Genomic DNA, 24,624 nt, shown 5'->3' with positions numbered 1-24,624 from the left:
TTTGCGTGGCACTTGGTGTCAACCTTTAACGCTGGGTACCAGTATTTCAACGAATCGAGCACGGGCGGACGCAACGTGGGGTATTCCCCAGACTGGGCCAACCTGACCGACTACGTCTTGTACCCGCAGCACTATCACCCACCGGCCCAAGTGGCGGCTGAAGTGAACAGGACTGCTGCCGTCGACGCTGAGACGGGAGAGCTACCGATCGCGGTCGGGGCAGTTCGCACGATCGCGACTATCGAGACCCATCCTCTGTCCAAATCGGCCGTGTTTGTCCTTGGGATGGGGTGCGGCGCGGTGGGCGTGTGTTTGGCGGTGGCCGTGGTTGCCCTGGGCCGTCGACTTGCGGCGCAACCTCCCACTGTGGACAACAGCGTCGTTTTCGACGAGAATTCTCCAAGTTGCAGTTGTGCGCATGATACCCAACGCTCGCCGACCGCATGCAGCAAAGGTTGTGCTGCATAGCAGATGGATAAAGCGTTCAACGTGGTGCGTGGCGAGTGTTTGGTCACACGTAGGCGGGTGAAGCCATTGTCAAAGTTGAATGGCTGGCAGAGTCTGGCGTTTCCACGGAGAATGAGGACATTGAAGAGTTGTGTGGAGCATTTCCTGTTATCACGTTCACGGAGACTCGACGGGTCCCTTCCCCAACACCGCTGCGTGGACTAGTTGGGACTCATGCAGGCGGGAAACAGCCGACGGCATGGGGCTGTGCATGATTTGGGCAGGTCAAACACGCTAGAGTCGGTCAGACGGAGCGCCCACGAGGTAAACGTCAGGTTGTGCACAATCGTCCACTTGGGGGCGGGGCTCCACGACTCGGAGTACCGACAGGGTACACCAAACGCATCGTAACTCATGCAGTCCATGAATTGGGCCCTAGTCGAACCGATCAAATCAAGCCATCTTGTCGCTGAACCAAGCTGTACCCTGGAGTGCAAAATTGGTAGCATTCGCGGCCATGGATGAGGTCTGGGTCTTTCGACCGCGTCGGGTGCGCGCCGGACAGCCAGTCTGGTTTCAACGGCGAGCAGCCACTTTCGGACGTGCAGAGTCGACAGCACAGGTCCTCGACGGCGGGAAAGTGTACATACATCCCGTCCGGGGCGAAGAAGAGCTGGCAAGTTGAAGTCGCATGAGGCAGCACGCATCCGCAAAAGTTGTTGCGTTGGGGCTAGTCAAGTCGTCAGTGTGACACGACCAACGCCAGGCCAACAACATGCCTCGATGTGATCGACTCTCCACTGTATCGCGCCTCCTTTGGATGAGTTGTAGCTGTAGTACCAATTGCCTGATGACGGCGCGACGGGGACGCCTTCATACACCTGACCAAGACCAATTGGTTCAACATGCACTGGACGAATGACGCTACATGGAACGTGCCTCCGAAAAGGACGCCTCAAACACGGGTGGCCACGCAGGGGGTGCATCCAATGGAGTGAGCTGCATCATCGAGTGAAGCTGGATGACCATCGATGCGGACGCCGCCAAACCCTCGAGAACCGTGTGGACCAACATGGTGCTGGATTCGAATTGGCACTTCACGATGAATGTCGTACGGATACAATTGCACGATATCCAGCCTGCTGCTTGACATGCTCGAGGTGTTTGGCAGCATTGAGGCGACGGCCCCTTGACGAGAGGCGCCAGAGGCTTCGACGTCGTCCACTTGCTCCCTAGGGACGACTCCGTTGTGCGAGCTGCCCAAGTGGCTGCCCGCAACGCGTCTTGAATGGACCAGCTCACATTGATCGTCGTGATGTGTGTCCCTGATCTGCCGTTCCCTTCAACGCGAACACGACATGTCACCACAACCGACTCGCGTCTGCTGCTTGGCATGTTTTGTAGCGCAGCTTGGCCAGGCGTATGCAAATCGACAACTTGGTCTCGTGCGGTGTCCGTCGCCTCCGTCGTTAACCCGTTGGGTGCACTCGCACAAACGTTTCATCGCCCCCAGCAGGCCACATTCTTCGTTCCACCGCCTCAGTTCTATCCCCGTTGGGGGCGACGACGATGTCACAGCCACGCCCATCTCCTCCTTTGTCACCCGCACCTCAGTCAGGTGGAGTCGCACACTCCCCCTGCGCCTCCCCTTTCAAAGCTTGACTTCTTCGTCGTCGCATCGTTCGGCGAAGACATTCCCCACGCCGTATCAGTCGGTCTGCTCACGCAGAGCCTAGAGACACCCTAGGGCCGTCAACGCATCCATACTTCCTTGCCCGCTTCATATCTCTCGCCCTGGTGAACGCCTTTGCCTCCGTGTTTGAACTCCACGGAACGTCCGTTCAACAAGCGTCGCGTCCCGGATCACGTGCGTGGCTCTTACCCAAAGCATCCCAAAAAGCTTAAGCTGCTGAACACTTTAACCACTTCATCATCCTCCTATTCTGGCGCGTTTCATCGCGGGTTTGATGTCGGCTTGGTGGTCGTCCCGGCACGTTGCAGTCGTTGCGTCGACGGTGCTGCCGTTCTGTTGCGGTCCCTCGATCATGCGGACGTTCTTGAGCACGTGGTATAGCCGCAAGGACGACATGCTTTCTTTATTCATCACGCGAAAGAGGCTCTTCGATTGCTTGGCTTTGGCTCTTTTGTGCTGGGACTTCCCTTCCTTACTGTGCCGTTCCACGCCCTGCTGATGCTGCGGCACCGCATACAGCTCCCGAACCTGCAGTCGCCATCGTCCGATCAGCTGAATTCTCCATCCGCGATTTTCGCACGAATCGTACCAATGCCTCCATGCTGCCTCGCATCTCGAGCTGCTCCACAATCACGGATTCCGTCGCCCCCATTCGATGGGCACGTGCGATGACCTGCTTCTCCACACTCTTGTCCCAGATCTCGTCCATGAGAAAGATGTGCGTGACAAAAGACAAGTCAAGCCCGATGGCGCCGATTTCCGTCATAAAAAGGACGTGGATGTCGTCGTTGTCGCGAAAATCGCGCAGTTGCTGGAGGCGCGCGCTCAACTTGACCTCGCCCGACAAGAACGAGACAAAGCGCAGGCCAGCGCGCGCAAAGTCGGGACGGATGCGGTAAATGTGCTCCTGAAAGTCGCTGAAAACGATGCACTTGATGGGACGGCGGCGGCATGGTTGGGATTGTACGGGGTGCTTGCCGACACCAAGCAAGCTTTGAATGCGCTCGAGGACGTACAGACCTTTACTGCTGGCCCAAATGTGATCTTCGTCACCGTCAACTCCATCAATTCGACCGGGCGCAAGTGACGGAGGCTGTGTGGGAGGAGGTCGGACACCGAGGGGCGCCGATCCTACTGGAGCAGGGCTCGCATCGTCGGACGTCCACTTGTAGTCAAAACCCGGCTGGAGCTCTTGAAAGTGTTCCCAATCGAACGTCGCCTTGCACACGGGGCACGTTGTCCGCAAGACCGGCCCTGGCACGAAGCCATGGGTGTCCACGTGCTTTTCAATACAGTCGGCACAGACTAAGTGCCCGCAGACAGTAACCATGACAAACTGGAGCTCGCGGCGGCACACTTCGCATGGCGTGCAGTTGCCGTCTTGCGCGTTGCGCATGTACTGCTGGACGATGAGGCGGCGGTCCCAATCCATCTACCGCACCGACGTGATCAACGACACACTCGCATCGAGATCTCTCCTTGACGTGTACTTGGAACTCGTCAAAGAAATTGATCGTCTCGACGTAATGCTTTTGAGATAGCAGCACTTCCATTGTCCCGCCCCCGCATGAGGCAAGGCGCAAGTTGGACACAGCCAAGATCGCGTCCTTCCTAGGTCCGTGTTGTCAGGGGTCAGCATAAATGGACGAGCAACGCAGAACATGCTCTGGAGCCCGTGAATCACCAGAATCGACTTGGAATACAGCACACCCCAATCCTTCGTACCGGTTGTCAGGGTTGAGCAAGCTGTCCTTGTGCAATGGCCCAGGCGTCTCGGGGTCCCACTTGGTCACCTAGGCCAACCACCCGTCATGTCACGAAGCAAGGCACTGCGCTTCGTCAATACAATCAAGTTGCCGCGGACGACGCCGACAACGCCATTGTAAATGCGAAACTCGACAGGCGTCGGGTTCACGACCGTCGTGATGAAGATCGGAGGAGGAATCGAGGCAACGTCGGCCTTGACGTGTCTCAGCATGATGCGGTTGAGCAAGCGCTCGAGGCGCAAGTACCCCTTGACACACTTGGCTTCGAACGGCTTGGCGATCGCCTGCAGCCTACGCATGACCACCATCGACCATAGCCAAAACTGCACACCCTCCACGACCGCAGTACCAAGGCTTGCCGTCGTTGCACCCGTACGGCATCTCCTGCAAAAACCGCAGCAAGCCGTGGAGGTGCCGAAGACCATCGGTCTGCGCAACGTGCGGTGTAGGAGTTCCCGTCATGATCCATCGCTTGTCCGCTGATAAGCTGCACAGCATTTGCATCGCGTTTGTGATCGCTGTCCCGCCAAGTTTATGACCTTCGTCCACGATGATGCGGACCTAGGACGGTTCAATGCGCTGTCGCCAAGCATGCTTCGACATCGACATACCCAGTGCAGCTGACTCAATGGGGACAGAGACTTGTGCTCGACGCCGTCGGCGTAGTTTCGTTGGTTCTCCGACCCGAGGCGTTCCGGCGCGCGACGTTCTAGCGCGCTGAGAGGTCGATGGTGCATCCAGTGTGTGGCTAGCCGTCCGAAGGACGTGACGACGACGTCGTACTGCTCGAGGACATCCACGTCAGGCACGTTTTTGCGTGAGTCGAAGAGCACTCGTAGCCCCGTCGTGTGCATTTTGAGCTGGTATGACCAGTGCGCCATCAGTGTGTCGGGGACGATGATCAAGGAAGCGTGCGATGGCCTCAGTTGGTTGGTCGCTACGCGGCGTCCAGAGTGGTTTCTACAAATTGCGATCGTGCTTGACGAGCTTAGAAACCAAGGCGATCAGTACTTGGAGCGCAGGACATAAGCAGACGATGAGGACATGTCGGTGTCGTCGTCCGGGCGCGATACCGCTCCCTGCGTCCGAAGGAGAAGGGAAATCATCGTGATGGTCTTGCCCAACCCAGGCTCGTCGCACAGGAAGCCTCCGCGGGCATCTCTCGAGAATGCTGCCGGCACCGTGCGTCCCAACACGGGGTCGATCCAGTTCTGAATGACGTACGGATGCGGTTTCGACCTGCCCAGCAAAACGTCAGGACCGCAAGTGGAGCGACGCATCGTGTTCATACAAGAGTTGATGGAGAGAGTGGCTCTCTCGAAACAGCATCCACTTGAGCGCTTTCTTCTGGTGCGGGAACAGATTCAAATGGAGACCTGGCACTGTGTCGTACGTGACATGCTGCAGCAACGAGTTCACCATGCTCATCATGGCAATTTCGCGGGCATTTAGGTACTTGAGAATGCACCAAATTGTATTCATCGGCAAATCGGTCAATGCCAATGTTTGGCCGTGTTTCAGTCGGTCGAGATACGACCGGTCCGGCCGAATGTGCATTTGGGTCGCTTCCAATGGACTTTCTAAGCTCTTGAACAGCGACGGTAAGTTGAACGAGTGCTTCTTGAGGAGGGACGTGGTCAATGGAGCATGCACCCGACAACCCACGACGTGGCATTCGCATACTCGAGCTAAGTCGAGGTCGGCAGGTGTGATTGCTCTGGTCGTCGAGCGGACGAGCGCTGCCTCAAAGTGCTGAAGAACATAGTCGTGGCGGCGGATCCACGATGGTTTGGACGGTGGGGTCGACTCGAAACGCAAGTCAACGTGGAGAATCATCCATTCATCGTAGTGAATGTCGTCCACAGTTACCGTCAACGCAATGGGCAAATCGTCCAGCATGTCGAAGATTGCACGCCACAGAGGTTGGTCCACTGGAAATGCTGACCATGTATATTGGAGCAGGTCGGCCTTGGACTCGATGCGGTGCGATCCGCGAGCAAGTGCCGCGACGGTGTCGCCGCCCCCGTGCTCAACGACTCGAAGGCGACCAATCTCAAGCATGCTTGCGACTCGCAATATCCCCAAACTGCACGATAAAATGTACGCATTTTTTGTACGAGTTCCTCAAGTCGTACATAATGTACTCCTCAGCACTAGTACGAATAGTATGTACTACACTTCCTATGGCATTACTAGACGTTTCATCCAGTCCACCTCCACAACGAATCGTGCATCCGAGATGCCGGTGCTGCGGAATCACGTTGGCAGATATGGTGCATGCATTCCATGGCGCGGCAGCGATAACGTACGATGGCGCTATGTCGAGATTCCAAAAGTCCTGTGCTCCTAACCTGAGGACGACCGTTTCGATCGACACAACGAAACGTCAACAAACCAGATCAAAAAGGGTGCATGAACCGTGCCTGAATCGGTCATGGTCGCCGACTTGAATTTGGAGCGCCATGGTGCGGAACGAATGATTGCACGACATGATCGCTATATGACCGACTTGATTGCTGCTTTTGGAACGTCGAAGTTGTCGATCGAATCCTTCCCACAAGCTGCAGATGTTCCATTGTACACCGTCGCCTACACGATTAGAAGTGTATGCTGACACGTTGTCACGCAGGGCGTATGCATCATGCGGCCGTATGGTCGAAGCATTGTATCTCCAGGCGCACTTGGTGGACACGACATCGACCAAGACTCCCGCGTACGTGCAGACGTTGCTCATATCCGTGACATTGCTAGTGCTCAACTTGAATTTTCGAGACGCGTGCGCTGTCCTCGTGGTACGTGCAAGGGACCACCAAGATCGTCTCACCAGTACGTGTTACTGTCAGCCCATTCTGAACCGACTGCCACCGCCGCTCACACGCAATGACGGGCTGTTTTTTATGGTACCTTCTGCAGCACGAATGGCGGCGACGTTGGTTAAATCGTCGTAGGCCTACATAAACGCACGCCAAGGAACTCAAAAACACGCCGCATTGCTGTGGCTCAAGTGTTTTGGACCAACGTGGCCCGATCATGTGAACCAGCCGCACGTGTGGAACGATTGCGGTCGCAGATGGTTCGCTGCCGGGCTATGGGACATTGCCGCTTGGATGTTCGGAGAGGGCATGCCATCGCGTTACTCAGCCTTGCACGTTGTGCCGATGCCCGTGCCGGCTCCGAATAGCACCATTGTCGAACTCTTCGTTCGAGCTGTGTCGTACAGCACACAACCAAACGTGGTCCATATCGACGACCTTTTGACCATGGCCATGTCGTGCACCGAAACCAAGTACAACGCTGGGATCCGATCTCTGTGCGTTGCATTCGAGCGCCACGACATCACCGACACCTTTCCGCTCCAGGACACCGCGACCCGCACAATCGTTCGTGCATGTCGAACGATTGTGACGTGGCGGCACCACCGAGCAGTATATTGGATGACTGTCGGAGCTCATGCTTTTCAATCGTACAAGCGACCACGTCGGGTGAAGAAGGCTCGGGCCAAACAAGCAATTGTCAAAGTCGCTCACATTCCGCCCAATATTCCCCCACCAGTGCGGGTAGCTCCCCAAGTAGTCGCAAGCTCGCCCGTTGTGGACCCTCCCCCGGAGGACTTGCTGGCAGTGTATGGAGGAACTGCGTGTGACCAGGGCGACTTTGAATCGCGACTACGGTTCATTTTGCACCGAGCCAAGGTGATTGCCGACACATCTGCGTCGACGACGGCCTTGACACTTGATAGAGTCACGCCCCAGTGGCTCAAGCAGTTGCATGCCGTCAGGTAGGTTGACCACACTATCCAGAGCACGTTTTGAATCCCTTGGCAGGGACATGGTGCGGCGCGACGTGTACATGACGCAGTGGAAAGCGGGCGTGCTGCGGAACTTGCGTGCTGCGGTGGCACGGATGGAAGGGGCGAACGGACCCACGGGCTGTTCGCGGTACGGCCACGCGTTGGTCCAAGACATTGAGCTGTGCCGCGTGCACAACATTCAAACGAGGATGGATCATCTCCTGCACCTCGCCACATCAGAAGAGGCGACGCGCAACCTGGCGTACTTTCACCTTCTCCACCAAGACAAACCAGCGACGACAACGTGATGAGAGTGCGTCAGGAATACAGTTGTTACTGCATGTCCAGGATTTTCAAATTTCGCAATTGCATTCTCGCCCACTGTCGGGAGCGGACGGGGTCGCCACGACGCGAAAAGTCGTTCGTTCGGCAAAGAACCCCCTAGGTCGACATCCAAATTGCGGCTCGAGTGTGGTGCGAGGGGTACTTGGGGTCCTGCCACCGTGCACAGTCCATTACTTCGTGTTTGTCGCAAGACATGGCAAGATGCGAACGCAAGAGCGTGATATTGGCATCGGCCCAGCATTGCGGCAAGAAATAGCGGGATCGGTCCATTGTCGGCACCCTCAGATAATCGCTAGCAAGTTGGTGCACCCGTCTTGCTGCGTGCAGTCGCTCTCGGTGCCACCGTGGTGTCGCGAAGCCAGCGTAGGCCGTTGGTCCTCGTCTTTCCCAGGACGGCATTGGAGTGGGCATGTTGGAGTCACCCAGTATGCCGTGGTGGACATAGCACCATGATGAGGTCCCTTCATCCTCCCCCCCTCCGAAACGCCACGACTCCTGTTGCACATGACGTGAGTATTACCTCCCCCCCGAGCGCTTGCAGCGCGACGGTCCCCTGTCACGCAAGATTAGGGCGGACGCCGGCCGTCGCGTTGTCCGGATATATTGCATTACTTATGGGTGGCCTTTCTCGTGTCATTGAAATCCATACAAATGCAAAGTGCCGTTTTGTTGTACGGTAGAACATTGATATGAGGTATCCGGATCTTCGACCTTCCGAATGGAAGCAGTTGATATACTAAAATCAAGATAAAAACGATGGAAGAGGGTGGGGAGAACGGCAGGCCACGACGGATCGAACGCACTAGTATGGATAGTTTCGCATGTTTGGATGTAGGACATGATGCAGATGGTCGTCGTGTGTGAACTGGCGTCCAAACTGCTCCCGTCTGTCGATCGAAGGTATTGAGAATTGAACAGAGCGGCGATCCCGCGAGGCAGTCCAGTCGTCCGTGCGGCAAAGCAGCACCGCCCCGCCATGTCCACGTCGCTACCGCTCCCCAAGGGGTACTTTGACATGAGTCGCATCACAGAAGCTGAGCGCGATCAGTACACGGAATACGCCGCCAGCGCGATTCGAAAGGTGTTCGCGCTCTCCGACTCGCACAAGAACTCGTGGGTCCCAGTCGTCGAGAAAAAAGGAGTGTCCATCTACCGCAACTTTTCCAACGTCCCCAAACCTCGGTCCAACTCGACCGCGACGGCATCGTCGCAGACGAATGCGTACGCGTACAAGAGCAACATCGCCGAGGTCGGGTGCAAAAGCACGATGCAAGCGTCACTGGATGAAATCTGCCGCGCGTTCTCGGCACACGACGACGGACTCTTTCGACGCCTCATGCGCAAGTTGAACCCGCGCGTCGTCGACGCTGCTGTCCTGCAAAACATCGTCCCACGCACGCCCGAGCACCCGTACCGGTACGTCGGGATCAAGTGGTTTGCCGTCAAGTCGTCCAGCATGATGGTGACGAACCGCGACTATTGCTGCCTCGAAGTGATGGATCGCATCGTGGACAACCAAGGGCATGACATGTTCGTTCGTGTCTTGTCGTCGATTGATATTCCCGAGTGTCCGTCGCTCGAGAACTCGCATGGGTTTGTCCGAGGCAAGATCCTGGCGGGGTACATCTACCGCATGGACTCGATGGAGGCCAAGGTTGCGCGGCTACACCACGTTGCCCGGTTTGACCCGAACGGGTATTGCCCGACCCAGCTCAGCTACAAGATCGCTGAAAAGGACGTCGTGACGTCCATGGTCCAGCTCAAGCGAATCATCGAGAAGCAGCAAATGACTTCGTGCGTGCTCCTGGACAAGGCGCAATGGGTCCCGTCCGCATCCCGATCGTCATGTACTGTGTGTGGTCGAGGATTTGGACTGTTTCGGCATCGCCACCACTGCCGCGCATGCGGAGAAGTCATTTGCGGCAAGTGTTCGATCCAACGACCCGTCGAAGTCCCCGGCACAAGCCTCAAAAAGGTGCGCATTTGCACGTTGTGCAACATGGGGGTGAACAAGGGGACGGACGGCGAGATGATGCAGGAGCTGTCGATGCTCTCGGTCACGTCGGGCGCGACCCAAGCGTACAACGAAATGAACATGTACGACTTGTACAACGCCAACGGCCCGAGCACCCCCAGCGCATACTCAACTGCATCGAACGGCTCCAACATCTCTAACGTTTCGTACCGAAGCACCGCCACCGATTACCAGCGAGGACAAGGGTCCACCGGCCAACAGCCCCCACAACTCGTCCCTGCCCCCGTTCCCATGTCCCGCAACCCATCGTGGGGTCGCATCGGGTCCCAGGAGTCCATGTCCGGTCGCAGTCAGCTTACCAAACCCGTCGACTTGTCGTACTTGCCTAAGACTTCGACGACACCATCCTCGTCGTCCAATGCCTACCAGCGCCGACACAGCGCCGCCGCAACGACGCCCCGGTCGCAAGCCAAGCTCGATCTGTCGTACTTGCCGCAAACACCGAAAACGCCGCGAGGACAACACTGGAGCAGCAGTGGCCCCACCACGCCCGAGACCCCCAACCGGACGGCCCCGCCGAGTCTCCCCACGACTCCCAACAATCATACACTCACCGTGCCTAGCCCTCTTGCGGCACCAACAATCGCCCCCACGAAGCCACGACAGACCACGTACTTTGGCGAAGGCTCGTTGAACTTTGGCAAGCCGTCCGCTGCTACGTACGGAGCGCCTTCCGATCCCGCGCGCCCCAGCCAGACTGTCGAAGTTGCCAGATCCATGGAGGACCTCCTCCGCAAGAGCTACAGCGGGATCGCCGTTGATTACGTGTACAATATGCTTGGCGACCGCACGCAGCCGTCGCTGAACCCTTGCAACGTACCAGCCCAAGCCACATAGACGACTACCCATATTGCTCATATAAAGTATTTAACTTACCCCACGCCATCTTTCGTTGAGTTAGGGGCTCGCGACCGACTAGAGCCAGCCATTCAAAGGCTCCAGGTCCTTCAAAAACCATTCGCTCGACTTGCCTGTACCAGCGTTCATGTGCCGCATGAGCTCCGCAGCACTCGAGTAGATCAAGCGGGGAGTCTCAAACCGGCCCGAAATCAGCAGCTTGTGCATGTTCCGATGCCCCAGGTACAGGTGGCGACCCCACGCTGCTTTGTCGCAAAGCAAGAGCTGCCCCACGTGGCGTCGGTGCGCGACTCTGTTTTCCACGTCCACCAGCTCGGGGAAGTCGGTGATGAATGCTGCGACGACCTTTGTCGGGTCATCTTCGTTGTACGCATTGATTGCAAACGCGCTCACTACAAAAAACCAAGCGTGAACCGCACGACAGCGATGGTGGCGACGTACTATAATCTAGCTCCATGGTGTTGTAGGCGTCCACCAAGAGTGCCAGGCCGTAGGTGCATCCCTCAGGGATCTTCAGTGCCGCCAGACGAAGCGCAATGCGACAGCGATGCAACTTGTCGTTGTCGTCGAACGTCAGCCCCCAACGGTGAAGCGTGTCCACGCGGTCGAAGAAGTGCAGCGGCATGCGAGCGTTTGGCAAAATTCTCACGTCGGCTGGTTCGGTCGAGTCGTGGGACGTGGTCCAGCGACATGGCGACGAAGTCGCCTCAACGGACCAAACAAACCTCCAAATCTGGCCATTGTCCGCTTTTCCATCACCACCACACCGAAGTCTTGTGGAGCACAGTCCAAATAAACTGTCCAGAGGTCGCCGGCAGCTAGGGTTGAATCGTTCGCGGCAGTGAAAGCATCTGTACAGTCTCACGAGTACCATTGACCAAAAGCAATCAAATGCACAAGGGGGTGACATTTCGCAAAGATCTTACGCCTCCTGAGCCATGCACCAAGTGGCCGTCGCCTTTGTGAACAACAGAAGTTGGGGTAACGTAGTTTGTATGATATGCGCAGTGGAAGGCATCGTTTGAGCATCCATGCAGGAGGCTACACTAGGCTGGCCATGCATGTGTGTACGCTCCGATGATATTTTGCTTTAGCTGTGCCACGAATCCCCTTGGTTTGCATCGCGGCGATTGCTAGTGCTGGCCAAAATTGTCCACAAGTGCGAGTACATTCAATCGCGTTTGAATACTGGAGCGACAGGCAATGACTCGGTTAAGTCGCTTCGATCGGTAGTGTAAGCCATGGGGTGCTCAGCTCAACTAGTCCTTTCACTCGTGCCCGTTTGTTGGAGCGGCATGCAGTGGCGCGCCACCAGAGAGCAGACGAATGCCGCCGCCCTCTTGGAACGTGGCGGCGTGGATCTCGAAACAACTTCAACGTTCGACCTGGACAGACCAATCGCGTGCTTGTATTATCCGGACTGCGAGAATTATCCGGTATCGATACGCCAATTTGACTGGTGCGGACGTGATAAACTTGTATCCAATCCTTGTTGGAAGCAGTCTTGGCATTCTGACACGATGGCGCCTCCAGCAAAAGACACGAACCCGAAGAAGCGGTCCGCCGCGGACGCCAACTTGAAGACCAAGGATGCCGGCGCGAAAGCACAAAAGGCAGGTGGCGCCCATGGCAAGCCCGCCTTCAAGAAGACGGACAAGAAGCCCGCTTCGGGCAAAGTTGGAGACAAAAAGCCATTGCAAGGCAAACCTGGCGAGAAGAAGTCATGGCAGGGCAAGGACGGAGCTAAGAAAGGCGGCTATCAAGGAAAGGGTGAGAAAAACGCTCCAGTGGACTACAAATTGCAGCGCAAGATGAGTCGGCCGAATTATGACATGGTGAAGCGCGCCAAGGAAATTTGGAACATCATCCGCGAGCGCGACTTGGACAAGGCCAAGCGAGTGCCTCTCGTGGATGAACTGTTTCACTTGGTGACTGGCAAGATTCACGACGTGGCGGCGAAGCATGATGCGTCTCGCGTGATCCAGTCGCTCCTAAAGTACGGCACCCCTGCGCACCGGAGCAGCGCGATCAAGGAAATGCTCCCGCACATGCTTGAAATGGCCAAGTTGCAATACGGGTGCTTTCTCGTGACCAAGATGATCAAGTACGGGTCAAAGGAGGACCGGGCGCTGATTGTGAAGGAGCTCACGGGAAACGTGGTCAAGATTGCCACGCACAACGTCGCCGCGACAATCCTCGAGTCTGCGCAAGACTTTTTGCAGCCCGGGCAACTGAGCGGCCTCAAGCTCGAATTTTACGGCAAAGAGTTTGCGTACTTCAAATCGGAAATGGAGTCGAAGAAGAAGAACTTAGCCGACATCGTGGCGCAGAGCCCGTCCAAGAAGGAAGAAATCCTCACGCACGTTGCGGATGTGCTCAACCGCATGGTGGACAAGCAGTTGCTTGGGTTGGCGTTCGTCCAGGCGCTCATGCTCGAGTACTTGACGGTGGCGTCGACTGACCAAGTCAACGCCATGATCCCGAACATCCGCGACGCGGCGGTGGCGCTCCTGGCGACCCGGGCCGGCGCCAAGGTTGTCGTGGTGTGCCTGTCGCTCGGAAACGCGAAAGATCGCAAGCGCGTGATCAAGACCCTCAAGGACAAGGTACTAGAGGCATGCAACCACATCAGCGGGTACCTCGTCCTGCTCCGCGTGCTGGATGTGTTGGACGACACGGTGCTCGTGCAAAAGTCAGTCTTGTCCGAATTGCAAGACCACTGGCTCGACGTGGCGCTGCACCAAAACGGAAGCAAAGTTCTCCTCCAGTTGCTATCGCCCCTCAACACCAAGTACCTCCACCCGGACGAAATCGCCCTGCTGCAGCCGCCCATGGTCCCTGCTGCCGTCGGCTCGACGGAGCTCGTTGTCAACTACAAAAAGGACCCCGAGACCCGCCGCAAGGAACTGTGGGCTGGTCTCAAGGCCCCCATCGAGGCCATGTGCGCCGAGAATGTCGATGCGTTGCTCCGCTCCAAGAGCGGCGGCCACGTTTTGTTTGAAGTCCTCAAGCAGTCCACCAACGCGGACCTCTTGGAAGCGGTTGTCCAAACTGTCGTCCATGACGAAACCCCCGCCGACACCTCGCTCGACATGTTGTATGCGGACCTCATCGCGCACAAACACATGCAGCGCTTGATTCAACACGCGTCGACGGTTGGCTCGGCCCTGCTCGCCGAACTGACCAAGGCAGGTCGCATTGCTCAGTGGGCCGAATCCAACCGCGGCGCATTCGTGCTTCTAGCCTTCCTGGACCCTCCAGTTTCGGGGGCCAACGCCGCCCTCGTCAAGGCGCTCAAGGGCAAAAAGTGGACGTCCGCGCACAAGGAGCAAAAGGGAACGATGCTGTTGCTGGAAAAATTAGAGTTAGCCTAGCGGGACTATTTACTGGAACTTGATATTGTGTGCGACCAGAGTCGGTTGTCCTCATTCGTTCGACGTGTCGTCGTCACTCGAGTCGTTGTCGGAGGATGGCCTCGGCAGTTCGTCTCCGTTGTCGCTGGCGGCATACTCTGGTGGCAGCATTGCAGGTTCGATCGCACGTTCGAGAAGTAGCGCGGTGTTCGCACGACCTCGTAGCCGAGCTTCGGCCAGCGGGGTGTCGCCAAACTAACATGTCCCAGCTATCAACTTGACAACCGCTTCTGGCCCATGCGCACCTTGTTCACTTGGACAAGCTGGTCCGGCAAACAACACTCAATAAGGACATGCACGATGTTTTTGAGTCCCGCGCTCGCAGCGTAATGCAACACAGACATCCCTTGGAACTAACCAAAAGGATGTGTTGAATATGGTGACATTGGACAGTCACCGCACGATGGAGTCGAGGTCGTACATCGCGCAGCGTGAGGGATGCGCCGGCGTTGAGGAGCATGACAACGAACGCGTGCATTTCGGCGTCTTCTTCCACACACAGCATGAGCGCTGTCTGTCCAAAGACCTAGCGTAGCCTGCCATCATAATCTTGCCATGCATGCGCCATGTCATTACGTTTCGTGCATTGATATTGGCACCCAGCTCAAGGAGGCACATGGCGGCGGTCTTGCTCTTTCCCAGCACGGTCAGCATCAACGGCGTCGTGCCCCACGTATCTTTGGCGTTCACATCGGCACCATGCTTGACAAGGAGCCGCACGACATCGGGGTTTCCCATGCGACTAACGTGGCGCCATGACATCGTACGGTCGTGGAAGGTGGTGCAAAGTACCTCGCCCAGTGCAATGGCGTCCATCCATCTTTCTACACACACTGCATGAGCGCACAGCTGCAACAACGAAGGGGGATGACTGCACATCTTTTTGACTAATGTTGGCCCCCTTTTTCACGAGAATGTGCAAGACAGTCGTGCGGTTGAGCGCGCAGGCCCAATGGAGAGCATTGCGACCGTCCGATCCCAGTCCATTGATATCGGCTTTGGCGGCGACCTGGCCCAGGATTTCGTCGATATCGTCTACCAATTCAAAGAATTGCTTTGATGAAGGGCTCTGGCAAGTCAGAGCGATACAGACCTGTCTTGGCAGCCAAGAGGAACCCGTCCATTAATGCCCCAGAGTGTTTGGCTTCCTATCCATCCAGCATAGCCATCACACAGCCGCCCCGTGTTGTTGAACATGGGCGAATTCACATGCGTACGAGCCAGTGGTGGGTGTGCTTCCACCACCACCATAAGAAGAACGGCGTCAAGGTATTCGCAATCAATACGTAGAACGTATATGATGCTGAGATGCATGGCCGCTTCGTCGTGAGATTGTCGGCTATGCAAGCATCATTCATCGCGTCTACGAACAAGGTCAAACATGAATTTGCGATCGTAGCAACGCCAGCGATCGAGAGTGGAGAGCATCGAGAGTTCAATTGTACCTTGCGCCAGCCCCCACGAAACCAGCACGGCCATCGAACACACACCGTGCCAGAACGAGAGGAACGTGGCCCAAGGCAGCGACGCTTTGGTGCCGCCGCCATCCCAAGATGGAAACGAACGTTCAAAAACGACGTGAGTGCTGATAACATAGCTGGCAGTGGCGGCGAGAAAGCCCATGATGTGGAATGCACGAGCCGAGTCCGTGGCAGCGCCGCACCACGGATCGTGGTCATGGATCGGTGGAATCGAGCTGCAATGCGTATTGAGTTCCACGGATGAAGAATGCACGACAGGACGTACCAAAATGCACCAAAAGAACTTGGGCGGAGGCTGGGTGTGACCACATCGTAACCAAGATTTTCGGCGCCAGCATCGACGAGCTTGATCGTGACCCCAGTGCCCTAAAGCCATATCAGCCATAGTGCGGAGCAACCGATGGGGGACGCGGTAGCATCATCGAAGTACCGTGAACGCCCACAGCCCGAAAGACGTGAGGCTTGATACATCGTAGGCCCAGTGCTGATCGCAGAGAGTGTACCAGTTCAGAACATAGCTCACGCTGCTCACGGCAAGTCCTGGCCATCCGTGTTAACGTCGCCGAGGAACTGCGACACCTCACCGATGCGCTGGTGGCCATGCATGCCCTGGCGCAGGCAACCGTTACACGTCAATGTCGATCGACGGTTTCATCCCTCCAACACGAAACTGTCCAAGCGACGTGATAACGTGTGGCTAAACAAACCTCGTCGTCGTCGTTGGCCTCCTTGTTGGCCTCCTCGTTGGTAGCGACTTCACACACGTGAACGAGTTGAGCGGATGCTTTGACTGCTCTCAAGTGGTCACCGCGTCTTGACTTAATGTGGCAGATCACACGAAACAACCGCAGTCACTGTCTACCTCCGAGTACGCACTCGGTCAAACAGAGCCACCGCTGTGCTTCGAGAAGGTCCGCCACCGAGTATTGGAGTCGAAACTTGAGTTCGAGAAAATGACCCCAACAATCATGTCATCACCACCCATAACACATCGTGGGTTCTCCAGGCGTCGTCGTCCAGCGCTGGTCCGCAAGACGTGCACCCATGGTGCTTGACCAGGCTCGCCGCGCAGCTGCAGCCAACAGCACACCCCCACCTCGAGACATGTATCCGCACTGCGATCGGGCTGAAAGCGTCGCCGCGATTGTGAACATTCTCGGCACTTCTTCGGGTTGTCCGGATACCTGTCGTTGAAGTTCGGAAGCGTCGGACATGGGTTCATCTTGCAATTTCCGATACTGCAACGGACCGAAGAAGGATGCACATGCTGCCGCGAGACGTCTTGCTCCATGCATTCGAGTACTTGGAAGCCATGGAGCTCCGCGCGCTGGCGCTCGTATCACGATGGCACAACTCTCTCCAGCAGAACGAAACGCTGTGGGAAGCGCTCTTCCGGCTGCGATGGAACCAAGCAAACTTCTTCATGGATCCAGGTCTTCGAATTGAACTATCCCCGACGCTGCAGGCTGCATACCCGCGGTACGAGAAACCTTGGTCTTGGTTCATCTTCATGAGACCAACGCTGTGTCGAGGGCAGACCGAGCGACGCCTTCCGATTTCTCACGCATTGCGTCGAAAAAGTTCCTTCATTTGCCGACATTTGCCTGACCAACACACACGCGACAGCCTCCACCACGAACCACCGGTAATCGTCCATTTCCATCCTAGTGTTCCTGACGGCTGTGGTAGCATTGAACCAGTCGCCTACGACAACGGACACGTCGTGACGATGGCGCTGGCAAAAGAAAGTGTCGGCGGCAATCGATGTGTGCGGTCAAACGTTCCGTTCGACATGAATCCGCGCGTGGCCGTATTTCAGACAACGGACAAGACTTGGTTTGTCGATGTGCTTTACGACGGCTACTTTGAGATATCGATCGCCGACCCGATCCATCCCACGCGGTACGACCTTGTCGTCAGCATCACCTTGCAATATCTTCGAACTTACGCTTCGACTTCGTAGCGATGACGATACATTGGACATGTGCATTGCAATTGGTGTGGCATCTCCCGACTTTGAGGTGGTGGACCAGCAGCCAGGTCAGCCTCCGCTCCCCACCAAACTCCACAACTCAATGATGCTGCAGGATGGGACGACAACTCTTTTGGATACCACAGCGACGACGGCCATTTCTTCACCAGCGGGCAGGTAGGTCGTTTCCATGGCTACGTGTGCCTCATGATTCATTGACTCACCGATGTGGTCGTAGCCTCATCCGTTCGCTGCTACGTTTGGGATGCACGACACAATCGGTTGCGGCATTGTGCGAGAGATGACAACGCACGATTCGACTTTGTACTTTACCAAGAATGGCGCACGACTTGGTGTGTCGTTCGATTTCACTTCACTGTCCACTAACGCATGCTTCCATTAGATGGCACGTTTGCCTGTATCCATGGAGAGCTCTATCCTGTGGTGGGAATCGATGCAGACTACACAGTTAGGCTCAACTTTGGCCGCGAGCCCTTTCAGTGCCGCCCGCCCCCGTCGTCCACAAAGAATGCCTTGGCTCTCGAAACCTTACAAGCCCAACCGTGGCCCGCAGTTCCCAAGCGCCCACGAACTTTGTGGCAGCAAGTGTGGCGCACTGCTGTGGGCGTGTTGAAACACACACCCATGACGATATATTTATGAATATGGACGACCCATCCACAACACTTAATAACTAATGAACAAAAATATATTGCTCTTTGTGTAGCCGAGTGCAGGTAGTGCACAAAGTGGTCATCCAAGTATTTGACAGTTCATCGTAACGACGTGAGATTTTCAAAATCGCACATGTCATTACCAGTTAGTTGCGCGGCACCTTGCGCGTTGCTGTCGGGCCCATGCGGCGCTTTCCACTGGGGCTACCATCCGCCACCATGAGGACGTCACCGTATGCACTATATCAGGAGTCGTACCCAGAAATCGGACGATACGCGCCGCTTGAAATGTCGCCATAGATGAGCTCAGGGTCGACGTCAGTAGCGAGATGGCGATCTTTGATCTGTTGTTGACGTGTCGCCGCGACTGCTTTCTTCACGGACGCGTCTAGCTGAGCCTTCTCGTCTTCCACCGCCGCTGCGTGGCTGCACTTGCCCATAAGGTCCATGGAACTGAAGGAAGCCACGTGTACCTCAACACTTCATCTATGCGGTTGCACATTTGCTTTGCATCGTTTTGCCTGCCCAATGCGTGTCAAGTGGACGAGGAGTCGAGATTGGAAACGACACCATTGCGTGAGTCGATGAATCATGTCGTCGATGTCCGAAAGCTGAACGTCGCGGCCGACAGAGTAGCTTGATTCGAACACTTCGTTCTTTTCGTCGAGCTGGCCTTCGACTAGTCCCTGGTCAAGCGTCGACTGTCATTCACAATCGAACCGAGTCCATGATGGTACCGAGTAGATCGTGTCAATAACGATGTCTTCCACTTCACGAACGCTACCGATCTGCAACTCCCCCATCAGGATGCGATACGGCACGGACTTATGTTCTTGACACAGTGAGACCACCGTCAACTTGCGCAGCTTCAGTGCTTGGGCTGCGTTCAAGTCGGGAATGTGGAAAGTCGCTTCCTGCTTCTGTCGGACGTAGTCGAGGTACCGACCGTGTGCAAAGATGGCCAATAAACGGGCATGCCCTTGCTGGTCGGCCTGGTCGCTCTCGGCCAAAGCCTTGACATTCGGCATATCGAGCAGTTCTCCGAACACAAACAGCTTCTTGTTGCTTAGAACCTGTTGGACCAATGCTACGCACGCCCGTCCGCGCGCTGTCTTGGCCAGGAGCGTGAACTGCTCCAAGCTGCCGTCGTCGCTCGCAACCATTTTCAACTCGAATTGCGCAGAATCCACAGCACCGATCAAAGCGGAAATCCGGATATCTGTATGTCAAATCCTTCATTTATGTTATCCGGATACCTGTCCTCTTAAGTCCAGTAGCTCTTTTCACACACTTCAGGTAGATGACTTCCCCACATAAATTATTCGGTCCACGATGAACGGGCACATCACAGACGTAAGACCCTTAGTAGCGACGCCGATGCTGGGCTTCTTTCAGGGGGCACACTTTGTCCCACACTTCCTGCAAACCGAGTACTCGAAAAAGGTTGAATACTACCCCAGCACAAAAAACAATTATTGGAAAATACCCCCGAGAATCATCTATTTTTGCTGAAATTGACGAATCCACAAAACGGCATCGCACTTAACCGCGAGTTTGGACGTGCCGTGGACGTGAGAAAGGCACTCTTTGATTGACTACGAAGTGGTCAAGTGGAAGAAGAGTGCAAAGCATGGCCGACTCCGTCAAGCTGAATCTGCAGGCGCCAGAGACAACGACGACGTATGGAAGCGCAGTGTCGTCAAAATCACTGGACTCGGGGTCGTGGGCCCGCCGCGCGGGTGTGCTGCACTGTGTTGACATTCGCAAGTGGCACTACGCGTACATGGCCGTCTTGTTCGTCGACTTTCTTGCGCAGATGGCGTTCTTGTCATTCGTATCCGAGGGCCTCCACCGCTTCGAGTTCTACTTGCGTTTGGTGTGGGCCATCTCTGCCACATGCATGACATTGTACGTGTTGGACATGGTGTTGCGACTCGGCTCCCTGCGCGGAGCGGTGCTCCAGTCGTTCGCGGCGATATTGGACTTCCTTGTCCTCGTGGCACTCCTTGTGTGCCTCTACTTTCGGTACTACAACCTCGAAGTCGTGTTTTGGTGGACCATGGCGTCGTTCATTCTCACCGCGCTTCACGTTGTGCTCAAGCCCAAAACGCGCGTGTTCTCGAAAAAGTTTCACAAGTTTCGCGCCGGCTTTGAGAAGATCCACATATCAGTCGCCAGTGTTCGCGCCAGCTTGTACAAAATCCCAGGTATGCAGCAGCCCTTCGTCTTTGGTGTGCTAAACGAAGGCAGGCATGGTCGCCGACGATATCTTAACGCTAGATCGCAAGTTGACGCAAATTGCCGGCAATGCCGACGGTGCAATGTCGCGCACCAAGCTCATGACGTTTCTCGAGCTCGCCCTCGTGTACCGCCCCAAGGAGTGCTCCGTGTCCGAGTTCCTGGGCTACCTGCGTGATGTAGACGCGTCCACTTACTCATACGGCGCTGTGGACGTTGTGACGTCAACGCTGCGTCACTGGGCCGGGCAAACATGCGACTTACTCATGGTCGTGCTTGTCGTGTGCATGAACGCGTCCATCAACCCACTGCAAGCGCTCTTTCTCAACTTGTTGGCTGACCAAGCTTTCATTAAGAGCCCGACGATGGACCAGGACACGGCACTTGTGTACGGCGTCGTGGGGCTCCTGGCGCTCTGCATTCCGTTTGCGCTGGGTGATGCCATGATCGGGTTGATTCACATGCACTCTATGGCAACGTTCTAACAGCGCATGACAGGTACTTCCAGTCCAAGATGATATCCAAGGCGACGGCGCAACTACAGTGCAGTTTGCTCCAAACGATCTTAAGTCAACCGACGTCGTTCTTTGCGGCGCGGTCGGATGGCGACCTGAACAACTTGTTTGGGTCCGACTTGGCACGGGTCAACGGCCTGTGGCAAGCTGTGTTTTGGAATCTGATCAACCCCCTTGTGTCGATCCTCTTTGGGTTTGGGTACCTCTTGTACTCGCAGCCCCCTCTCGGTCTCCTCTCGTTTGCATTTGCTTTCGTCCTCGTCACGTCGGGACCACAAGGGTACGCCGCCAAGCAATCGAAAGCATTTGGGTCTCAAAATGCATACGTCGCGTCGGACTTTGCCAATGCCATCTCGTGCCAAAAGGTAATGCGACCCGACATGCCATGACCAGATTTGACTGAACTTGTTGGCCAGGTCGTTCGAGCGTATGCGCTCCAGCCGACACTGCTGTCCAAGTTCCGTGTGGTCGTCGATACCCTCCAAAGCGCTCAGTTCCGCAAGGACTTTTGGTCGGGCATTGTGCAAATCTACGTCGAGTCGGCCATGTATATTTTCGTGGCTGTCATGACAGCGTCGCTGGCGATTCAAGTGCGCCAGGGCAAACTCACGTCGGGCCAGTTTTTTGCGTTTGTCACGATGCTGGCCCGCGTGTCGTCGCCCGTCACGATCTTGGGTACGTCACCATGATATATCTTGACATGATCACGTCATGTTGCAACGATCTGATTGATCGGCGCATTAGGTGGCTTCATGCGAGTGGCGATTGGCAATGCATCAAGTTTGCAGCGCTTGGATATGCTGTTGGCGCTCCCCGCCACGCAGGCGGTGTCACCGACGGCAACGACCACGATGCCCCCGATGAAATCGTCCGTGACCTTTGAAAACGTCTCGTTTCAATACAAGAAGGGCGGCGCCAACGTCCTCAACAAACTCAGCGCCACGATTCCAAAAGGCATTTGACGACGTCATGATACCTCTTCGCTCATGGAATCGGAACGTAGGTGCTTACACTTGCCTCGTCGGTCCCAGCGGGTGCGGGAAGAGTTCGCTCTTGAGCTGCTTGATGCAGTTTAACGCGATCACGGACGGTGCCATTGCGATCGACAACGTCGACATCAAAGCGTATGCATTCCTTGCTTCGCTTGCCCTTTCGCTCAGTGGGATGCATGCACAGGTACACCAAGCAGAGCGTGATGGCTCAGATTGCCGTCGTGTTCCAAGACGGCGGTATTTTAAACGGCACTGTTCTCGAAAACATTCGCTATGGCAACGAGTCGGCGACTGTCGAAGAGTGCATCGAAGCGGCCAAGTGGGCGGAAGCCGACAAGTTTGTCACCAAGCTGCCCCAAGGCTACGACACCATCATGGGCCAGCACGCCACGTGCAACATGAGCGGTGGCCAAGTGCAGCGCATTTGCCTTGCCCGCGCCCTTGTGCGCAAACCAAGTTTGCTTTTGCTGGACGAAGCCACGAGCGCGTTGGACCCCGAAACGGAAGCGTCGATCGTACGCACGCTGGAAACCCTGTCGCGAGACAATCACATGACAATTCTGTCGGTATGATCGATGCGAATGCGACGTCTTCTGACTGTAGTTTGGGTCGTGGCGTCATGTCAGTGGCATGCTTGGCTTGGAATGCTCGATTCACGTGGCGTTTGGGGTGCATTGTTAGGTCACGCATCGGTTGTCGACGGCTCGAAACGCCGACTTGATCTTGGTCTTGGACAAAGGCGCGGTCGCTGAGAGTGGCACGTACGACAGCTTGGTGGACACCCCCGAGAGCTTGTTCTCGGAGATGGTGGCTCTTAGCGAGTCGGCGGCAGAGAATGAGGACCAGGGGTCGTCCCGAGGGGCCAAGCACGTCGTTGCTGAAGCCGGCAAACATGCGGCCGAACTGGAAACGTTCAAGCACTATCTCGGGACCAAGGCGAAAGTTCAAGGGTCGATCTTGACGACCGTGGCGTTTCAACGAAGCGCGGGGTCGAAGCACGACTTGGCCGCGCACGACGAGCCGCTGCTTCACGAAACCAACCTAGGCGACCAAGACCAAACCAAGTACGCGGTCTTGTAGTCGTCGTGTAAATCTCGTATCCCCAACAAACTGCTTTCGGTGGTTCCTGCGTCGCGAGAAACCTCCTCCACTGCCAACACAGGACAGCACGCGAGTCGATGGCGGCGAGCGTTTCACGCCGGGGAACTTCTCCCATTGTTCCTCACATCATCCGACGCCAATCCTGCTCCATGATACGCAGCAGCTTCACATCAGACGAAACATTCATGAGGCGCCGTGGCAGTTGCTCCAGTCGCCGCGGCTCCACTGCCTCCAGCTCACCGTTGTGGTGGGTCATCGACGTCGACAGTGGCGACCGTACATGCTTCATCCACTCCATGTACGGTATGCATGTGTGACGTGCCTTGTCGAATGTACGACGTTCGTACAACGTGTACGCTTTGGATCCAAACGCCGCGCCCGGGTTGGTCGATATGGGCGAGAGCAACGGCACCGATTGGCTCGACTCGTTTGACTTGTGCGATCTTCTATTTTTCCACGGTAGCGATCTTTGTCGTGCTCCTCACACTTGCAATCCACTGCCCCCCCTCGCAGATGAAGCTCTCCGTTGTGGCGTCGGTGCTCGCCGCTGCCTCTTTGTGTACCGCGGAAGTACTCGTCTCGCTGCCTGTAAATATTGACGGCAGTCTCAAGAACTTGCAGCTCTTACGTGGCGAGAGCGTGGAGCGTGCCGCGCTTTCGTTCATGGAGATGAATGGACTTGTCGCCGACGGCGTCGAGTCGCAACGGTCGCAGGAATACATTGCCCAACTCGCCTCGATGCTTCGCGAAAAGGTCGCGGAGCAGCAGCCAGTCCCATCCAAAGAGATTGTCGTGACAATTCCGCTGACGATCAATGGCGTGGACACAGCGTTGACCCTCTTCCGCGAAGAACCCCACAACGACGCTGTATCACGTTTCTTGCGTGATGCCCCATTGACAGAAGATGACAAAGTACAAGTCGCCCCCCAACTGTTGCAGCTTCTCCAGACTAAAGTCGCCGAGCTGAACGCGCCTACTGAAGAACCCCAGTTTTCGTTCACTATCACGATCGACGGCCAGCCATCTGTGGTACAGCATTTTGAAGGCTCGGACCCGCTTGTGGAAGCGCGCGCGTTTGCGGCACGTCTGGGAATCACAAATGAAAATTTTCTCGCGCGCCTGTTGCCGCAAGTGGCCAGCGAAATCCAAAAGCGAATTGACGAGATCCACCCGCCGCCCCCCACGATGACCGAGCACTTCTCGGTACCGTTGACCGTCAACAACCAAGCCGTTGTGCTGGTGCATTATCGTGAGTGGACGCCAACGCAGTCTGCCGTTGCGTTCCTCGAGCAAAACGGCATCAC

The 24,624-nt window shown here is 56.1% G+C and overlaps 11 protein-coding genes across 19 annotated transcripts in view; 6 read left to right on the top strand and 5 right to left on the bottom strand.

Annotated features, from left to right (window-relative positions):
• Window positions 1-583: 583 nt before the first annotated feature.
• H310_06250 (hypothetical protein) lies at window positions 584-1,763 on the bottom strand. The gene is made up of 4 exons (XM_008871244.1): window positions 1,387-1,763; window positions 1,227-1,328; window positions 933-1,177; window positions 584-882 (listed from the first exon to the last, which is right to left on the bottom strand). The coding sequence occupies exons 1-4, from the start codon at window positions 1,519-1,521 to the stop codon at window positions 669-671; spliced, it is 696 nt and encodes a 231-aa protein (XP_008869466.1). The 5' UTR covers window positions 1,522-1,763; the 3' UTR covers window positions 584-668.
• Window positions 1,764-2,262: 499 nt separating this feature from the next.
• H310_06249 (hypothetical protein) lies at window positions 2,263-5,982 on the bottom strand. The gene is made up of 9 exons (XM_008871243.1): window positions 5,198-5,982; window positions 4,918-5,145; window positions 4,518-4,866; window positions 4,256-4,467; window positions 3,987-4,197; window positions 3,866-3,933; window positions 3,631-3,751; window positions 2,730-3,572; window positions 2,263-2,668 (listed from the first exon to the last, which is right to left on the bottom strand). Exons 1-9 carry the CDS (start codon window positions 5,965-5,967, stop codon window positions 2,378-2,380), a joined length of 3,093 nt encoding a protein of 1,030 aa, XP_008869465.1. The 5' UTR covers window positions 5,968-5,982; the 3' UTR covers window positions 2,263-2,377.
• A 279-nt stretch (window positions 5,983-6,261) lies between these two features.
• Window positions 6,262-8,118, top strand: H310_06248 (hypothetical protein). Of its 3 annotated transcripts, XM_008871242.1 has the most exons (6): window positions 6,262-6,483; window positions 6,536-6,698; window positions 6,750-6,806; window positions 6,855-7,598; window positions 7,646-7,684; window positions 7,731-8,118. In XM_008871242.1, the coding sequence occupies exons 1-6, from the start codon at window positions 6,341-6,343 to the stop codon at window positions 7,872-7,874; spliced, it is 1,290 nt and encodes a 429-aa protein (XP_008869464.1). In that variant the 5' UTR covers window positions 6,262-6,340; the 3' UTR covers window positions 7,875-8,118. The 3 variants fall into 3 exon arrangements, with proteins under 3 accessions (XP_008869464.1, XP_008869462.1, XP_008869463.1); XM_008871240.1 differs by having other exon boundaries at window positions 6,855-7,684; XM_008871241.1 differs by having other exon boundaries at window positions 6,262-6,698; window positions 6,855-7,684.
• Window positions 8,119-8,960: 842 nt separating this feature from the next.
• H310_06247 (hypothetical protein) lies at window positions 8,961-11,000 on the top strand. Its single transcript, XM_008871239.1, has one exon. It carries the CDS (start codon window positions 9,018-9,020, stop codon window positions 10,911-10,913), a length of 1,896 nt encoding a protein of 631 aa, XP_008869461.1. The 5' UTR covers window positions 8,961-9,017; the 3' UTR covers window positions 10,914-11,000.
• H310_06246 (hypothetical protein) lies at window positions 10,992-11,559 on the bottom strand (the record flags this gene model as incomplete). The annotated part of the gene is made up of 2 exons (XM_008871238.1): window positions 10,992-11,326; window positions 11,376-11,559. The coding sequence occupies 2 exons, from the start codon at window positions 11,557-11,559 to the stop codon at window positions 10,992-10,994; spliced, it is 519 nt and encodes a 172-aa protein (XP_008869460.1).
• Window positions 11,560-12,422: 863 nt separating this feature from the next.
• On the bottom strand, window positions 12,423-16,987 carry H310_06244 (hypothetical protein). Of its 4 annotated transcripts, none has more exons than XM_008871236.1 (12): window positions 16,413-16,987; window positions 16,259-16,368; window positions 16,094-16,194; window positions 15,793-16,043; window positions 15,565-15,710; window positions 15,441-15,495; window positions 15,225-15,382; window positions 15,140-15,171; window positions 14,924-15,089; window positions 14,750-14,873; window positions 14,593-14,700; window positions 12,423-14,542 (listed from the first exon to the last, which is right to left on the bottom strand). In XM_008871236.1, exons 1-11 carry the CDS (start codon window positions 16,432-16,434, stop codon window positions 14,630-14,632), a joined length of 1,236 nt encoding a protein of 411 aa, XP_008869458.1. In that variant the 5' UTR covers window positions 16,435-16,987; the 3' UTR covers window positions 12,423-14,542; window positions 14,593-14,629. The 4 variants fall into 4 exon arrangements, with proteins under 4 accessions (XP_008869458.1, XP_008869455.1, XP_008869456.1 ...); XM_008871233.1 differs by having other exon boundaries at window positions 14,769-14,873; XM_008871234.1 differs by having other exon boundaries at window positions 14,593-14,873.
• On the top strand, window positions 12,428-14,359 carry H310_06245 (hypothetical protein). Its single transcript, XM_008871237.1, has one exon. The coding sequence runs from the start codon at window positions 12,455-12,457 to the stop codon at window positions 14,306-14,308; it is 1,854 nt and encodes a 617-aa protein (XP_008869459.1). The 5' UTR covers window positions 12,428-12,454; the 3' UTR covers window positions 14,309-14,359.
• A 26-nt stretch (window positions 16,988-17,013) lies between the features above and the next one.
• On the top strand, window positions 17,014-18,526 carry H310_06243 (hypothetical protein). 3 transcript variants are annotated; one of them, XM_008871230.1, is made up of 7 exons: window positions 17,014-17,307; window positions 17,366-17,473; window positions 17,518-17,730; window positions 17,792-17,868; window positions 17,916-17,977; window positions 18,039-18,153; window positions 18,204-18,517. In XM_008871230.1, the coding sequence occupies exons 1-7, from the start codon at window positions 17,087-17,089 to the stop codon at window positions 18,461-18,463; spliced, it is 1,056 nt and encodes a 351-aa protein (XP_008869452.1). In that variant the 5' UTR covers window positions 17,014-17,086; the 3' UTR covers window positions 18,464-18,517. The 3 variants fall into 3 exon arrangements, with proteins under 3 accessions (XP_008869452.1, XP_008869453.1, XP_008869454.1); XM_008871231.1 differs by having other exon boundaries at window positions 18,039-18,526; XM_008871232.1 differs by having other exon boundaries at window positions 17,792-17,977; window positions 18,204-18,526.
• On the bottom strand, window positions 18,431-19,678 carry H310_06242 (hypothetical protein). The gene is made up of 5 exons (XM_008871229.1): window positions 19,212-19,678; window positions 19,045-19,160; window positions 18,948-18,995; window positions 18,733-18,900; window positions 18,431-18,678 (listed from the first exon to the last, which is right to left on the bottom strand). The coding sequence occupies exons 1-5, from the start codon at window positions 19,635-19,637 to the stop codon at window positions 18,621-18,623; spliced, it is 816 nt and encodes a 271-aa protein (XP_008869451.1). The 5' UTR covers window positions 19,638-19,678; the 3' UTR covers window positions 18,431-18,620.
• A 387-nt stretch (window positions 19,679-20,065) lies between these two features.
• Window positions 20,066-23,421, top strand: H310_06241. 2 transcript variants are annotated; one of them, XM_008871227.1, is made up of 8 exons: window positions 20,066-20,681; window positions 20,725-21,163; window positions 21,211-21,592; window positions 21,644-21,902; window positions 21,972-22,181; window positions 22,231-22,351; window positions 22,404-22,785; window positions 22,901-23,421. In XM_008871227.1, exons 1-8 carry the CDS (start codon window positions 20,105-20,107, stop codon window positions 23,297-23,299), a joined length of 2,769 nt encoding a protein of 922 aa, XP_008869449.1. In that variant the 5' UTR covers window positions 20,066-20,104; the 3' UTR covers window positions 23,300-23,421. The 2 variants fall into 2 exon arrangements, with proteins under 2 accessions (XP_008869449.1, XP_008869450.1); XM_008871228.1 differs by having other exon boundaries at window positions 22,404-23,421.
• Window positions 23,422-23,833: 412 nt separating this feature from the next.
• H310_06240 (hypothetical protein) overlaps window positions 23,834-24,624 on the top strand; it is a gene marked incomplete at both ends in the record, with an annotated part of 5,948 nt that continues 5,157 nt past the window's right edge. The window contains one exon of the mRNA XM_008871226.1: window positions 23,834-24,559. Within this exon, the coding sequence (XP_008869448.1) occupies window positions 23,834-24,559 (726 nt within the window). The remainder of the gene's footprint in view (window positions 24,560-24,624) is intronic.

The sequence above is a fragment of the Aphanomyces invadans genome (assembly GCF_000520115.1).
Source record: "Aphanomyces invadans strain NJM9701 unplaced genomic scaffold supercont1.11, whole genome shotgun sequence".
Taxonomy (NCBI): domain Eukaryota; phylum Oomycota; class Saprolegniomycetes; order Saprolegniales; family Verrucalvaceae; genus Aphanomyces; species Aphanomyces invadans.
Note: the sequence above shows the minus strand (reverse complement) of the source record. Positions and strands in the feature narration are given on the sequence as shown.